General features: G+C 39.7%; 1 protein-coding gene across 8 annotated transcripts in view; it reads right to left on the minus strand.

Annotated features, from left to right (window-relative positions):
- Positions 1-1,568: 1,568 nt before the first annotated feature.
- LOC308066622 (uncharacterized protein) overlaps positions 1,569-15,057 on the minus strand; it is a 70,822-nt gene continuing 57,333 nt past the window's right edge. For 3 of the 8 annotated variants that reach the window (XR_013929228.1, XM_080394111.1, XM_080394113.1), the window contains one exon: positions 1,569-6,739. Coding sequence is in view for 5 of the 8 variants with exons in the window: in XM_080394111.1 (XP_080250237.1) it covers positions 6,561-6,739 (179 nt within the window). In the remaining 3 variants the exon portion in view is untranslated. Of the gene's footprint in view, positions 13,793-15,057 lie in introns of all 8 variants that reach the window. The other 5 variants (XM_080394112.1, XM_080394110.1, XR_013929226.1 and 2 more) reach the window with 4 other exon arrangements.

The raw sequence follows: 15,057 nt of genomic DNA on the forward strand, positions 1-15,057 counted from the left end.
ATCCCACTTAATGTATGTTTTCCAGTTTATTTTCTCCTGCATGCTTTAATCCTTCTTTCTGCCAACTGAAACTTTTTACTGTATTGGAGCCCCTAGGCCTTTTTTCCTTTTTTTCCCCCCTTATGTCCCTTCACATTATGGTTTTTGTCCTTGAGAACACATTAAAAGGACTACATGTCTTGAACCTCTGTCCAAACTAGATTTTCTCTTAATCAAGAAATTGTATAGGTTTGGCAAAATACTCAAATGTTGTTGTTGGGAGGTGAAGTCTTTGATGGAAATAGTGATCAAAACCTCATCTACTGAAATTCATCACATCTATCACAGGCAAGCAGGGCAGGGAAAAACACTTCTGACCAGTTCTAATTCCCATTTATTTTTCAGCAGCAGACTGGTTTATTTGCTGTAATATGCTAAAATTTCTTATGACAGCTGGAATGTGAGTTTAGACAGCCTTTGCACTGTAAAGTTCATTTTTGCAACAGGGAATAGGAGAAGTTGTTTTCTCCCACTTTGAAGAAGAAAGTTTTAAACCAGAACAGTGAAGGTCAGATTTGAGGAAAATCTAGTGGGGGGAAAAGAGAGTTCTTTTCACACCTTTCATCCTTCCGATCATCATAGTGAAAAATCTGTTAGTCAAGACCATACATAAGTTGATAGTCTTTGCCTGTTGTTTTGGAGTCCTTTGACCACTCTGAAGAACAAGAGGTCAGAATTATTTCCTGGTGCATTCACAACTTGATGGTATTTCATGGGTGAACATTATGGAGAACATCAGGAATACTGTGAAATGTAATTTCTTATTGTGGTATCACCACACTCTTGCAGTCTTGCAATACACAACATACAGAGATGAGAACTGGAAATTATGGTATAACTATTGGCAATGCTGCTGTGGGCCTCTGATGAACAGACAGCGGATGATATTTAACACAGCCTCTGCAGCATTTCACAGAAGGGATATTTTTTTTTTCTCTTGCCATATAACTGCTAGACTTTCGTTAAAAGTGTCTTGAGTGTTTCAAATGTATTTGAGTTGCACCAAATATTTCTCTAGCTCTTTCAGATCCACGTAATCTCTGCTGATGCAAATCACAAGAAACCTAGCTCTGTAGTCCAGCTGTGAGATCTTATTTTATGCAGGAGGTTCTTTTGTTTGTTTTTTGGATTTGAAGCTCAAAGCACTACTAAAGGCAGGTGTCATTGACAAGTACTATGCAATTTTCTCTTTTCAGCTTTGTCAATAGACTTCATGATTAAACTGGCCTCCATGTGTTCCTTGTTCAAGGCTTCTTAGGAGCAAAGGCTTACTATTGAGAAATACTGACTACGTTATATTCTCTTTTCTCCCCTGGTGCCTCAGAATCAAAGACAAAGTTCTCATTTCATGTGTCATCCCTCACCTATATAATCCTATAGTGAGGTGGGGAGTACCAATATGAAGAAAGATGAAGGTGACCATGAAGCAGAAAGTCCGTAAGAAAATGGTTACAGAATTAAAAAAATTAAGGACTGCATATGACATGTTTTTTTTCCACTCTTAATAGTAATTTTTATGCTCTTAAAAATAGATTTTAAACATTTATTTAAAATTGGCAAGACGATTACCTTATTTAAGAACAAAGAATGAGAGAAATTGGCCAACTCATAAAGCACAGTTTCTCAAATTTCAGGCACCCATGCAACAGCTGCCTGGTTTGAAAGGGGTGTGAAAACATTTGTACCATGCACTAACAGATAAAAAAAATCTTCCCAACACCCTATCAGAAAGCCAAGCCTGAACCATGCCCTGGGTAAAAGCAGGAAGAATCTTGTTAATACCAAAGGTCCCTACACTTCAGTTCCTAAATAAAACTCATAGAGAGTCCTAAGAGAGTCACATACGCTGCAGCATTGCTGCTAATTTAAATTCAGGAAAGAATTTCTTCCTAGCTCCTACCTTGCAACTAGTTTTACATTGAATGTGTGATCAGGGCACATCAACCAGACATTTGAGGATGTAATGCCATTAAAGGTACAATTTCACCTCATCTGTGTCTACTTGCTCACCTCCGAGGCTTCAGAGGACAATAAATGCAGACCCTAGAAGCCAAATTACAGATCAAGATAGGAAACTCACAGCTGATTTCTAACCAGTGTTGAACAGAAACTCAGCAACGTGAATAAAATTGTATAGTTTTCTGGCAATAGCATTTCTGAGGGACCTTTGTAGGAATACAGACCCACCACGTATCTGAAAACTGTCACTGCAAACTTGTGCCCTGGGACAAAATGGCTTCCCAGGATTCTGTGACAAATCTCATTCCATTCAATCATCTCCTGCTTAATTACGTGATCCCTTTCCCAAGCACATCCCATTATTTTTAACAGTTTAAATTACTCAGTCCCGTTCCCCTCTGTCAGACAGTTCCAGAAACATACTTCTTGGATGAATGAGGGGCATTTTTCCAATTTCCCCTTTAAATTTATTCATGGCCAATTTATAATCATTTGATTCTGTGCCAATACCATCCTTTAACTTAAATAATAATTCTTCTTCCTTGATATTTACCTCTACAGTATGTCATTCATTCATTCAATTCATTCAGTTTAAAATAATCTTAATAAATGTGAAAATGTTGTAGCTATAAAATGAAAACGCACTATGTTGACCTTTACTAGATTCTGGCACTAACCTGATTTTATTAAGTATCAGAAATGTTGTAACAGATATTAAAATGTAGTGACATTCTGATATTATGCAAATCTATCTGGACTCATTTCAATTCTTTTTGTCTTTCCTCCTCCACCTTTTTCTATACAGTTTAATTTTACAATGAAGCCCAGATTTTTTAGACGAGTATTTACATATTTGTGATTGGAAATAAAAGGTAGGAAAAGACATGTTCAGACAGTTCAGTGGCTTATGTAACTGATCGCTATTTCTGCAGTCTCTCTTTCAGATAAGTAATCACAGTTGTCTGTACAAATTAGTTACTTACAGGTACACACATTTGGCACCTACTCAGGAGAGAAATGGAAATCTGGACCATGCAATTAGTAAGTCCACCCAAATCTATCAGTGCAATTAATATGTTCAGAAGGCTAAATACTCAGCAACAAACAACTGACTTTCTGCTTTTTGCTTTCCTGTAGTTAGTACACCTACGCTGAAAAATGTTGCACCACCTATACAGTGAATTCAACATATTGCATGTCTGACGTATGCTTTTTGAAATACTGTCAAGTTTGCCTAAAACAAAATATAGGAATAATAACCAGTAAAACAGTTCAGTGAAAAGATCTGTTCCTCTGCCTCAGAAGCTAAGAAAACCTGACATTTATAAGGGTATGAACTGATGAGAAAGATTAAGATTTTCTTACAAATATGATGTCCTTAAGGCCATTGTTTGGCCTCGGATTAGAACAGAAATATGCATTGCCAAGAAATTCTGGTCACATCACAGCATTTGACTGTAATATTTCTCCTTGTACTGAGAGCAGAATGATGTGTATATCAAGACAAAAAAACCTCATTCATCAACATACATGACTTTTTGGGTATCTTCATGGAGTCACAAAGTCTTTGAATGGTTGAGGTTAGAAGGGACCTCATCTGGTCCAACCCCTGGTCAGGCAGCGACATCTAGAGCAGGTTGCCCAGGGCCAAGTCCAGATGACTTTAATATCTCCAGGGATGGTGACTTCACAACCTCCTTGAGCAACCTGTGCCAGTGCTCCATCACACTTGCAGTAAAAATGTGTTTCCTGCGTTTCAGTGTGTACCCATTGCTTCTTGTCCTGATCATCTTCTTGGGCCAACACATCCTCTTTGCAGCCTTGTGACCTGTAGCAGGTGTGAGGAACAGATGTTTGAGATTCTTTTGGCTGCTGGTAAAGGGCATGCTCTTCTCCATATGCAAGTTTTCAACTTTCTCCATAGGCATGTTTCTCCAAGCTACAGGTGTGAGGCTCAGTATGACACTGCACTGCCCAGCAGTCTTGCTGGCCACATGCCTTTGGGGCTCTGCTCTGAGCTATGTTCAATGTGTCCAGCAGGCACTTTATCTTTCTTCCTATGTAGAACTATTGCTAGACCATAAACCATACACACAAATGGACCTTGCCATCTTTTAGTACCAGAGAACATTCATGAAGGAAAAAATAAGGTGTGTTTTGAAACAGGAGTTTCATATAAAGGACAAAAGATTAGCCATCTAACCCATATGGTCCTCTAGCAAAGGAGTTACCATTTACTCTAAGTGGCCAAATGGTTAGGCGCATAACATGGTAATGCGATACGGGAAATTTCTCTGGCATCAGCTGAGTTTTCTTTTTATACATCCCATAGCTTCTCTTCAATAATACAGAAAAAGCACATAACAGCACAGGAATTGCCCATGTAGTACTGTACTTCCAACAAATCTTTTTATAGACAGTCTAAGCGATTATTATTGCTGTATTGCAAATTATATTTTCAACTATTAAATATCAAACTGCAACTTCACAAACATACACAGGTGATTTTAATTATTAGGTTTTGGTCATAAGTGAGACTATTTACAAAGACAATATTTATAAATAAATCTGTGTTTATTTATTTAGATGTAAAAGTATTATGTGACTCAAAAATTACTCATTTCCACAAAAGCCTTGGGAATAAAGACTGTTATATCCTTAACTCCCAGAAGAGCAAGCCATTCTGAACTTTAGGAATGCTACACGGTGGGTTAATTACTCAGAGCTTTGTCCTCAGCTACAAACAATCAGCTCACAGCCCTGAGATTTGTGCAATCTATTAGAGTTGCTCTGTGTAGACATTCATCCATCCACATTTGGAAACATGAAAAGCACTCTTCAGTGTGTTAAAAATGATCTATATTAACTTCCCCTCATTACTCAAGCCATGAGGCATTCAAGACTTCCAAGATTTCTTGTGAATCAGTGTTGTACTCTCAGCTTTACCGTCCTACAGGGATTTTACCACCATTTGTCTGTATTTACAGCTTCATCACTTTTGCACGTAAAAGTATTGTCCTTACTTGTGCTGAGAAATAAATATTTAACTGATGAGATATGCAGTATAGCTCTTATCCCAGGGAATCCTGAAGTGTTTAATGTTTCTGTGAGTTCTGTCTAACATACTGGGTCAGCTTTATTGAGACATAAAATGGCTCATGTGGCTTTCCATGTTTTCCTTCAAGCACAGTAATTCTCAACTTTTTTAATAATCATTATGTCTTTTCTGAAATTTCTTTTCTAACTTCTCAGGCTTACATTCTTACTTGTTAGGTGGGAAATGGGGAGTATTTGTCAGCTAGTGACACTAGCCATGGAGGAGCCCTGGCCCCACTCTGAGGGCTACTCTCTATGAATATCTCAGGGCACATTCCCAATAATCATTTATGGAACTACTCCAGGAGACTATATTGTTTATTATTTTCCAAACAAAATGTCAGTTGTAATCATCCAGAATATTATCAGGTTGTCACATTTGCAACATGTGAAAATAAATATTTTCATATTACCATCCTTTGGTATTTGAGTGAAGTAATAATACAATCATTTTCTTTGAAATCTCCACAGTGTTTATTCTGTTTTGTTATGATTCAGATCAAATATGTTGCATATAAATTAAACACTTAAGTATTTTGTTGAAGGGGCTAATATTGCTTTTTCTTTTATCTGGCAAACAAAATCTCTTTTGTTGTAGCTTGATAAATCCTTTCTTCAGATGATGCTCTCACACGGGAGGAATCCTTAAAACCTCATCAAGTTCTGAAAATCCACAATGGAAATACTCTTAGTGGTTTTGAGGCAGAAAGAAAAAAGGCATTAGAAAACAAATTGTCTACACTCCAGAAACATTTTCAGAGCACAGTTAGGCACTCAGGACAAAAAAAGATCCTGACTGTAGATCCTTTCCTTGCCATCAAATCTTTTAGGAGCAGAACCCAACCAAATAAAAGAGCCCCTGGGCCATCCTCTACCCATGTTACTTTTCTTTTTGCTTCCTTTTGTTTTCTTAGGTCCAAGATGGTTTTGTTCAATATAACTATTCTGTTTATTTACACCCTTTAACATATTGTTCCAGGTACCCAGAAGTGCACCTACTTTGGCAGGTACTGGCTCTGCCTTTATTACAAATCCTTCAGCTTTCACATCTGTATAGAAAAACTGAAATAACATTTGAGTTGAAGTTTTACAGTTTGGTCTTCAAATGGCAGATTTTCACTGACCAAATCTCCCTGTAATGTGAGCAACCAGTGCAACTGCTGCGTACCCATCCATAACTTCAATTTTCTTCTGGATGTTCTCACTGGCATGTGATCTCTTGGCAGAATATACAGATTAATTCAGCTCTTAGGGTCTTTGCATTGTAATGGAATGCTTGAGTAGGGATATGCTTGATTCTCATCAGATTGCTTTTCTTAACCAATGTTATCTTGCTTGAGATGCTGGAAAGCCTTTTGTTTTTTGCCAGAGTCAACAAAATATGAAATGTCTAGTGCACTCTTGTAGTGCCTTTAGTTGTCCAGGTTCTCTCATAACAAAGTTAATGGCAAATCCAAACAAGAAAATTATGTCTCCCTCACTTCTATGTCCACAGTCTCGATTATAATGGCTGCAGTTAATGCATTTCCAACCATTCTCAGCTGCATCAAAAAATGACTTGGGGCAGCTTCACCTCTGCTTCCAAATAGGCCAGAACTAGCCCTAGGAATGTATCGCTGATTCCTTTGCATTTCTTTGGCTGTACCTGAAAGACAATGTGTGATACAGAAAACCGAGCAACATGCTGTGCTATTAGAACAATGCTTTAAAAAAAAAAAAAAAAAAGCTACAAAACCCCCATAAAAATAAGAGATACAAATAAAACTGGCCATAGTATGCAATTATCAATGCCTCTTTTTCTCATTAGAAGCTTCAGCTGTTTATCACATTCATTGTTTATTTCTACATATTTTAATTCCAGGCTTCTTTATGGCATATGCAAATAATGCTGTTTTGGCTTTCTCAGTGGTGCTTTAACATATTGCTGAAACTCACCGACTTTTCTGACCCTATTATGGAGGGAAAAAAAAAAAAAAAAAAAAAGCAGAAATGTTGTTTCAAAGAGAAAGGCTGAAATGTTTGCTTTTAGCTCTATTTTAAAATGTATTTAATTGCAAGGTGTAAGAATAACCTCATGCATGAGTATGGGGCTAAGGGGATGGAAAGCAGCTTTGCATAAAAGGACCTGAGGGTCCTTGTGAACATCAGGTTGAACATGGCCCAGCGATGCGCCCTTGCGGTGAAGCAGGCCAGCAGCCTCCTGGGCTGCGTTAGACAGAGCATTGCCAGCAAGTGGAGGGAGCTGGTCCTTCCCCCTGCTCAGCACTGGTGAGACACACCTGGGTATTGTGGCCAGCACTGGGCTCCCCAGTACAAGATAGACATGGATGCACCGGAGTGCGTTCAGTAAAGGCACATTAAGGTGATTAAGGGATTGGACCATCTCTTGTACAAGATGAGGCTGAGAGCTGGTACTGTTCAGCCTGGAGAAGAGAAGGCTTGGGGGGACCTTTTCAATCTATATAAATACCTGACAGGAGGGTATAAAAAAAGACAGAGCCAGGCTCTTAGTGGTGCCCAGTGACAGGACCAGAGGAAACGGCCCAAATGGAAATACAGAAAATTCCATTTAAACTTACAAAAGAGAATTTTATTGTCACATTGGTCAAACATCAGAACAGGTTCCCCAGAAAGGTTTTGGAGTGCCCTCATTTGGAGATATTCAAAAGACATCTGGACATGGCCCTGAGAAACCCTCTGTACCTGACCCTGCTTTTAGCACAGAGTTTGGACTAGGCGATATCCAGAGGTCCCGGCCGACTTCATTCAGCCTGTGATTCCATGGTTTACAACATATTGAGTGTAACAACCGTTAACTCACTGGCTCCTAACCAGTACTGATTTGTTGTTTGCTGTATGGAGGTGTGGTGGAGGGTCTCAGGGCAACAAGACAGGAAATCCAGTCTGCCACTTTCTTCTTGAAACTCCTGAAACTATTAGTTTAAAGAAAATTCTTATTAAAGTGTTTTGTACAACACTACATTTTACTAATTAACAGAGAGCATATAGTGTCAAGCTTGAATAAATCAAAACAGTATTAAATATGAATTAAAATTCTCTGGCTTACAACACTACACAAGTACGTGCATTGCATATATAACCTTCACTGAACACCATACCATTTTTTTCTTGTGGAACCCTCTTCTGTTTTTTCATGGACATCTTCACCTGGGTATTTCACTGCTTTGAAGTGGCTCAAAAATTGCCACTATATGCCAAATACCCAAAGTGCAAATTGAACAAGGACTTGTATAGGTGCAGGAATAAGAGCAGGATACAATTTCATGTAATATACAACTCTACTGTAAAATAAAGGATCTCATTTAGCAGAAAGGATCAGCTCTAGTCTGGATAAACCAATGTAACTCTGTGTTAACAACATACTTTCCTCAAATGTCTAGATATACAAAAAAGAATAGAATTTTCCCTAATATTTACTCCTGTGTTTCCACCTTCAGTTGCATACTCTAGTCTTCCTCTCTGCTTCAGCTATGTAAGTTATGGGCTTGGGGGCAACAGGGAGAGTTATTAGTCATTTCTTGTGTGAAAGAGGGCTAGAGACCAATGAAGCCTTAAGGACAACTTAAACAGAAGAGAAAACAATGTTGGCCACCTTTGATGAACTTGTTTTATGCACTACCACTATAGATGTAATTACAGTGCATTAGTACCCATTACCTTTATTTCCATGGGAAGTTTTGTGCCAGTTTAAAAGAAAGGTAAAAAAAATATAAAATTCTACTGTTAATGAGAAAACTTCTTTGCCCAGCTCAGTTCCTTGGTCTCCATAAACAAAAATAGCTACAGATTTTCTCCTCCATAATAATATCATATCTCTTATTAATCCCTCTGTAATTTGCTCTGTTCAAGCAAGTTTTACAAATACATTACCTTAATAGCACATTATTCATTATGGAAATATCTGCTTATGTTATGCCTTGTAGTGGAACATAACATGACATGGCTTTACCTCAGGGATTTCCATTCTCATTACTTCTACACATCACCAGTTTTTACACTGTGGATGCCATTGTGGTCTGAAAGCCTGTCAGTGACAACGGGAGTGAAACGTAACAGTACCAGAGGGTGGATGGGCTGCACCAAGGCCTGTATCATGTCTCCAATGAAATGAAGTGTCTTGAAATTTTCTTCTGTCTTTTTTGTAAGGTTTCAACAGCAAGCAGCATATCCTTTTCATCTCTTTATCTTCCCTGCACTAAGAGACACCATGGTGATTTCTTCATATCTCTATATTAAGACAACATTTTTGCACTGTGAAGGACTATTAACTACATTTCATAATAATCTTTTCCTAAGCACCATTACCATAATTAACAGCCTGTTAACCAAGGCATTAGACCTTCAGCATCATATAATAAATTGTAAGTCCACAGCTGGTAGGAGACCTTTTCAAGAGAAACACTGCTCAGGAATAAAGCAGCCAGAACTGCGAAAATCTGTTTGTTCAGTGGTGGAGAACTTCCAGTGTCCATTAAAGAAGAACAAATGTCTGACTTAAATTGCTCCAAAAAGGTACTTAAATAAATATCATGCTAAGGAGTTGCACTCCCACCAGCGAGAGCTCCATCAAAATTGCTTAATTATTCTTTGAAAGACTACTTCCTTAAAGGACATAATTTTGCTACAATAGCTATATATTGGGTCATTAACTACCCTTTGGCAACAATTATTTAATATTATGGTGAACCATTCAAAGAAACTTTAAAGCAGAGAACAAAGATATTGCTGGACATTTGGAAGCAGGTAAGGCAAAAGTTACCATGTCCATCCATCCTGAGATACCTTTAAACAATTTGCTAGTAGCTAGTATCCTGCAAGTTTCCTTAATACTGTTAAAGCGAGTGCAATAGCCAACAGCTATAATTCTCATGCTGGGTTTGCCATTCAAGTCTTAGGTTTATGAATTTTAATTTCCGCCCCCAGCCCTATTGTCTCCCCTTCCCACTGCCCCCCCCCCCCCCCCCCCCCCCCCCCATTTTAAACCACTACTGCACTGTCATAACATAACAACGTTAAAGGAACATAGCTCAGGACTTTTCCATATACACCAGTGCCTTTTCTTATTTGTCTGGGGAACAAACTGCTGTTAGACCAAATTAACTCGCATGGTGTGACATACTTCACTCAGCCTTTGCCACAAAAGCTGCCACAACGAAAGTTGCTGTGCCCTACTTAGCAAGTCAGCACAGAAACAAGCAGCATAATGGCATATTATGGGAACATTAAACCGTTGACCACATAGACCATTTTAGAAAAGTCTAGGGGCTACGTGGCTGCCAAAATGATTGCCACTATGTTGTCACAATGTGCTACAGCAAGACAATCAATACAGCTTTGTAAATTTTAGATTAAGAACTGCACCATGCATCCTGGGTTTTCCAGAAGACTCAGATCCTAACACTTCTCCTGCAAGATACGAGTTTAAGAAATTGTATGTATAAAAAAAATACATAGTTTGCCTTACCCATCCTTTACTTTCCCAGTCATTAAAACAATCAATTCATGTGTCAATCCAAAAGCAAGCTGTTTTACATGAAAACTTCTTTTGTTCCTCTCCTGAGCTGTCATGTTTCTCTGTTGTATGCCTTTCATTTTTTCTAACCTGGTTAAGCAGTAAGCAAGCAAGCAAAATTACTAGATTTGCTAGGGCTTGTTTGTTTAGTTTTTTGCAGTCACTCAGTGTATGAGGAACCAAAGAATGAATGCAGACAACAACAACAAAATGAAGGTGGAAAACCAGAAAATGTTGCTTTGGTCTTTCATTTACTGAACTTTCTTAGGCAGTCACACTCTTGGTAACTGAACGCCATCATGTTGATAAAAGTGTGAAAAGCAACAAGAGCACCTTCTGCTTCTAACCTCAGCTCAGGTCCCCTTACCCATGTCCTGCACTCCCACTGCTGCTGCCATGGGCTACTTACACATCCACTTTTCCTCCAGAGACTTTCACCCTTTCTTAATTGCTCAGTAAGGAACAGGGCTTTAGCTTCAAATCTGCAAGTCCCTCCTCAAGACTCATTTCTGTAACTATTATGGACTCTGCAGGTGTGACGGCATCTAGCACAGCTGAGGAAAATCCTGATCACAGATCCCAACACCATCACAGCAGCAACCTTAAGGCATCTATGAACTAAGAACTGCAACCCAGGAAGCACATACAGCTAAGATAAATCTGTAATTTACCTCAGATTTGTTCTCCAGTACTTACAAAAAAGACAAGAGAGTTACAGATAAATAGAAAATGCAGAACTCTCAGCCATCACATTTCAAAGGGAGCCTGAGCGCCACAAGGTTCCCAACAGGCTGCAGAGCAAGGAGCATCTCACATTACTAGGACCATGGATTCGCTAACGTCTTTAAGTCAGTCATGCAGATCCCAGCTGTACATGCTTCCGGGTGGTAGCAAGCTCATATAAACCTGCATCTCTGTGAGTTAAGTTTCTGCTCTCTCCCTGCTCTTAAAAAGCAGGAAGAGATTTTGGTGTTTAAAGGGATTCAAGGAAGTAAAACTGTGTTCCCCTGTTTCCACATTTCTTAGTCTGAAAATTCCCAACATTTGCTAAACTTTCAGAAATCCTTCTTCAGGACAGGAATGGAGAATGTTAAGGAATAAAATATGTAAGAACAGACAGTTTTTCTGCTCAAACATCCTGACACCAGACCCTGAAACCCCCAAGGGGCTGGACCTACTCTCAAGTTTGCTCATGTGAACACTACTCAGTTCAGCACAAGATACTATAGTAAAGTGGTCTTAAGGCACAAGGCTGTGGGGCAGAAAAGCCTTATGAAGAAGGGAAAACCTAGGATGAAACTTGGTTTTGTGGGTTTTTTTCAGAATGTCTTCTTGCATCCATTTTCCTGATACGTAATTTTAAGTGTTAGAATTAATACACGCTCCATTCCATCTCCATGGATAAAAGCCAAATGTTATTTAACCTATATTTTTAGTACAATGTAATGAACACACAGTTCTTTAATATCTGCCTTATAAATAACCACAGAAGCATTAATTTTTCAGATTTTCATCACAAATATTATTGTGCCACTTCAGTCCACTCATCTTCCCTGGAGATAAATAATCTGATCTAACAGGGAGAAGAATTTGAACATAAACCAGAGTTCATGAACTCAGGGGAAATCACTAAGGAAACCAAATATATGGTCAGTGTATATAAATAGCTCTTTGAAACATGCTATAGAATGAAATAAATATATCAGCTAGTTTGTTAACACATTGCACAAGTAATAGAATGTATTACACGGGTAAATAGAATGTATGTTAAAAAACTGAATCCTGAGGACAAAATATGATTTGCCACATTAAAATATTCTTACACATCTTGACCTATAGTGATCTGTCAAAGTGGTCTATAAACCGTCATTTCTTGATCACGATACTATGGCTAGACCTTCCATTTTACTGACGTTACCAGTGGCTGAGATTGGGGTCAGCTCCAGAGCAGACGACTCTCACTGAAAACAGTTCCCAGCTGAACTGGGTAATGCACAGAGACAGCGAGAGGCTTTAATGATCAAAACCAACACCCTGAGCTGCCCTTTGAAGAAGCAGCAGATCACATAGGGTGTGATATATGAAGAGTGGATGCTGACTGTGCCAAAGAACGTAATTTCCAGGCAGGCCCATCCATTGCAGTGACAGTGGCCAGCGCGCTGCTTCCACAGGAGTAACACAGAGCTAACGTGGAGCAGGATGACTAATGCCCTCTACCCCAGGGAGCACACAGCTCCCTGGCAGCAACATACTGCTCCCACAGCCCCACGCTGCTCTTCTTTGGTCTCTCTTTTCAGTAGGAAAGAAGTGACAGCACTTTTGCTCCGGGGGGAAATCACAGGTGCTCTCTCTAGCGAGGGAGCAGGAAGGGGGTAAACCCTCTCCTTGTCCCCCATGCAGGTCCCGGAGCAGGGTCTGGCAGCAGCACTGATTTGGGACCACAGCTTGGATACGCACTGCGCTGTCGTCACCACGGGCCACTCCAAACTCTCTGGGAAGTCCCGGAAGAAGGGGTTCACTATGTCCCTGGGAATTCATGCAGTTATGTGAAAATTCAGCTTTATCATAACAAAACCAATCAACCAACCAACCAACCAACCAAAAAATTTTACCTTGGTATCTTTTATGCTGTACAGTTTGAATATCAGAAAGCAAAACTGTAGAATTCAATTTTCAAATGCTTTAACATAGTGTGACGTGGGGAGCCCGGCTCAGGTTTTTGAACATTTGGGTGTGCACATGGTAGACAACGGGGCAGTGGCTCGGAGTTTGCCGCAGAGAAATTTGTGCCGATATGAAACAGAAAATTCACTTGCGTGGAGGCAGTGCTGGGATGCTGTTAGAAGAAGCCGGGGGCTCTGACAGATGAGTAAGTGTGGCTGAGGGCATTATCATCCCATCTGTCCACCCCCCCTTTTCTCTCCAAAGCCAGCGTTCCTGTAGCAGAGGCATCACAGGCAAATCTACCCAGCGCTCAGCAGAGATCGCACTCTCAGCTCATCAGCTCTTCGAGCCGCAAAGCCACCCGATGGCTGCAGTGATGGGGCAGTTCATGGTGGCTTCTGTCACCCTGCTCCAGGGTAGCAGCTCCCAGCAGCACAGGGCATAGGAAAGCTGGCGGTGGTAACACCTTGGATCGCGGCTGCTCAGTCTGACAGAGCCCATCTGTCAAAACCCAAAGTGAGAAAGAGAGATAGATTACACAGGAACTGTGGTTGTATTAAGGGTATATGTAAAGTCACGCTTTCCCAGGAAAAAAATATGTAATTAAGTCAGTTACCGTGCTTGGTATTTGTGCATAGTATCTGTAGCAGCACATCCAATTAAAATTAAATAATAGAAAATAAATCTCAGCTGGAGCACTGCCTGGATAAGTGCCCAAGCAGGAAGTAGAGTTGTATTGTCTGAATGATTTATGTTTATGAGCAATTCATGAAACAGATTTTTTCTGTTGATTCTGCACTTTTTGCTGATAATTATGGAACATTTTGGGGGTGAGGAGCTGCCACTCTAATAGAAACAAAATTTCCACTCCAAACAAACATGAGGTAAAAATAACCCTGTATCTTATCAAATTTTTAAGGGGAGAAGAGTGTTTAAAATTTCATTGTCTGTTTCTCATGTATTCTGAGGTTTCTTTTGGTATTATAAAAGTGATTAATAATACTTTATAGTGCACATACTTTGAAGTCCCTACCCGTTCCCAGAATGGACGAAAGAGATCCTTGCATAGAGCACAGCTTTGACTGTCAGTGCACATTTTTAAACAATAGTGGCCTGTGTAATGAAAAGCCTGGCACAGACATTCCAGTTTTTCTACAAGATTTTTACATAAATGTAAATGGACGAGCAACATCACCTCTCACTCTTTTGTCTGTGAGGGTAAGGAAGCATGGAAAACCAATATAGCCCTTCCTTACCTTATCAGGATACCGGGAGGAGAAAATACAGAGAGTAGGCACAACTCCACAGATGGTTACGTCTATAGTAGCAAATTAAACAAGGTCAAGACTCAGGCCAGATGCTGATCTGCAACTCTCCATTCAGTTAAGCTGTTCCTGCAGTTCCTAATGCTGATTTTGGCTTTGCTGTCTCAAACGTTGCCTGAGAAAGCCTCAGGGGTACTAAGGGACCTCTCTTCACTGGCAGCCTGGGCATGGCAGTCCCATTTTATGGGAGAAGGGGAGCAGGATGGACTTTCTTTCTGGTTGGACACACACCATGCAGCGCTAACTGGCCTCAAGACTAGAGACCTGCCCCTGCCTGTTTTATGTACCAGTATAGACATAGCCTGTAAAAACCTCTGATAAAGGGACATAGCTTCTGGTTACAGACAATATAAAACTAGATTAATGGTAAAAGTCAAGCACATACTGTTGTTAATCAATTTGACCTGCAATTAGATCCATACAGACAGTTTGTTGGCTGAA

The sequence above is a fragment of the Falco punctatus genome, assembly GCF_963210335.1.
Source record: "Falco punctatus genome assembly, chromosome: 6".
In the NCBI taxonomy this organism is placed as follows: domain Eukaryota; kingdom Metazoa; phylum Chordata; class Aves; order Falconiformes; family Falconidae; genus Falco; species Falco punctatus.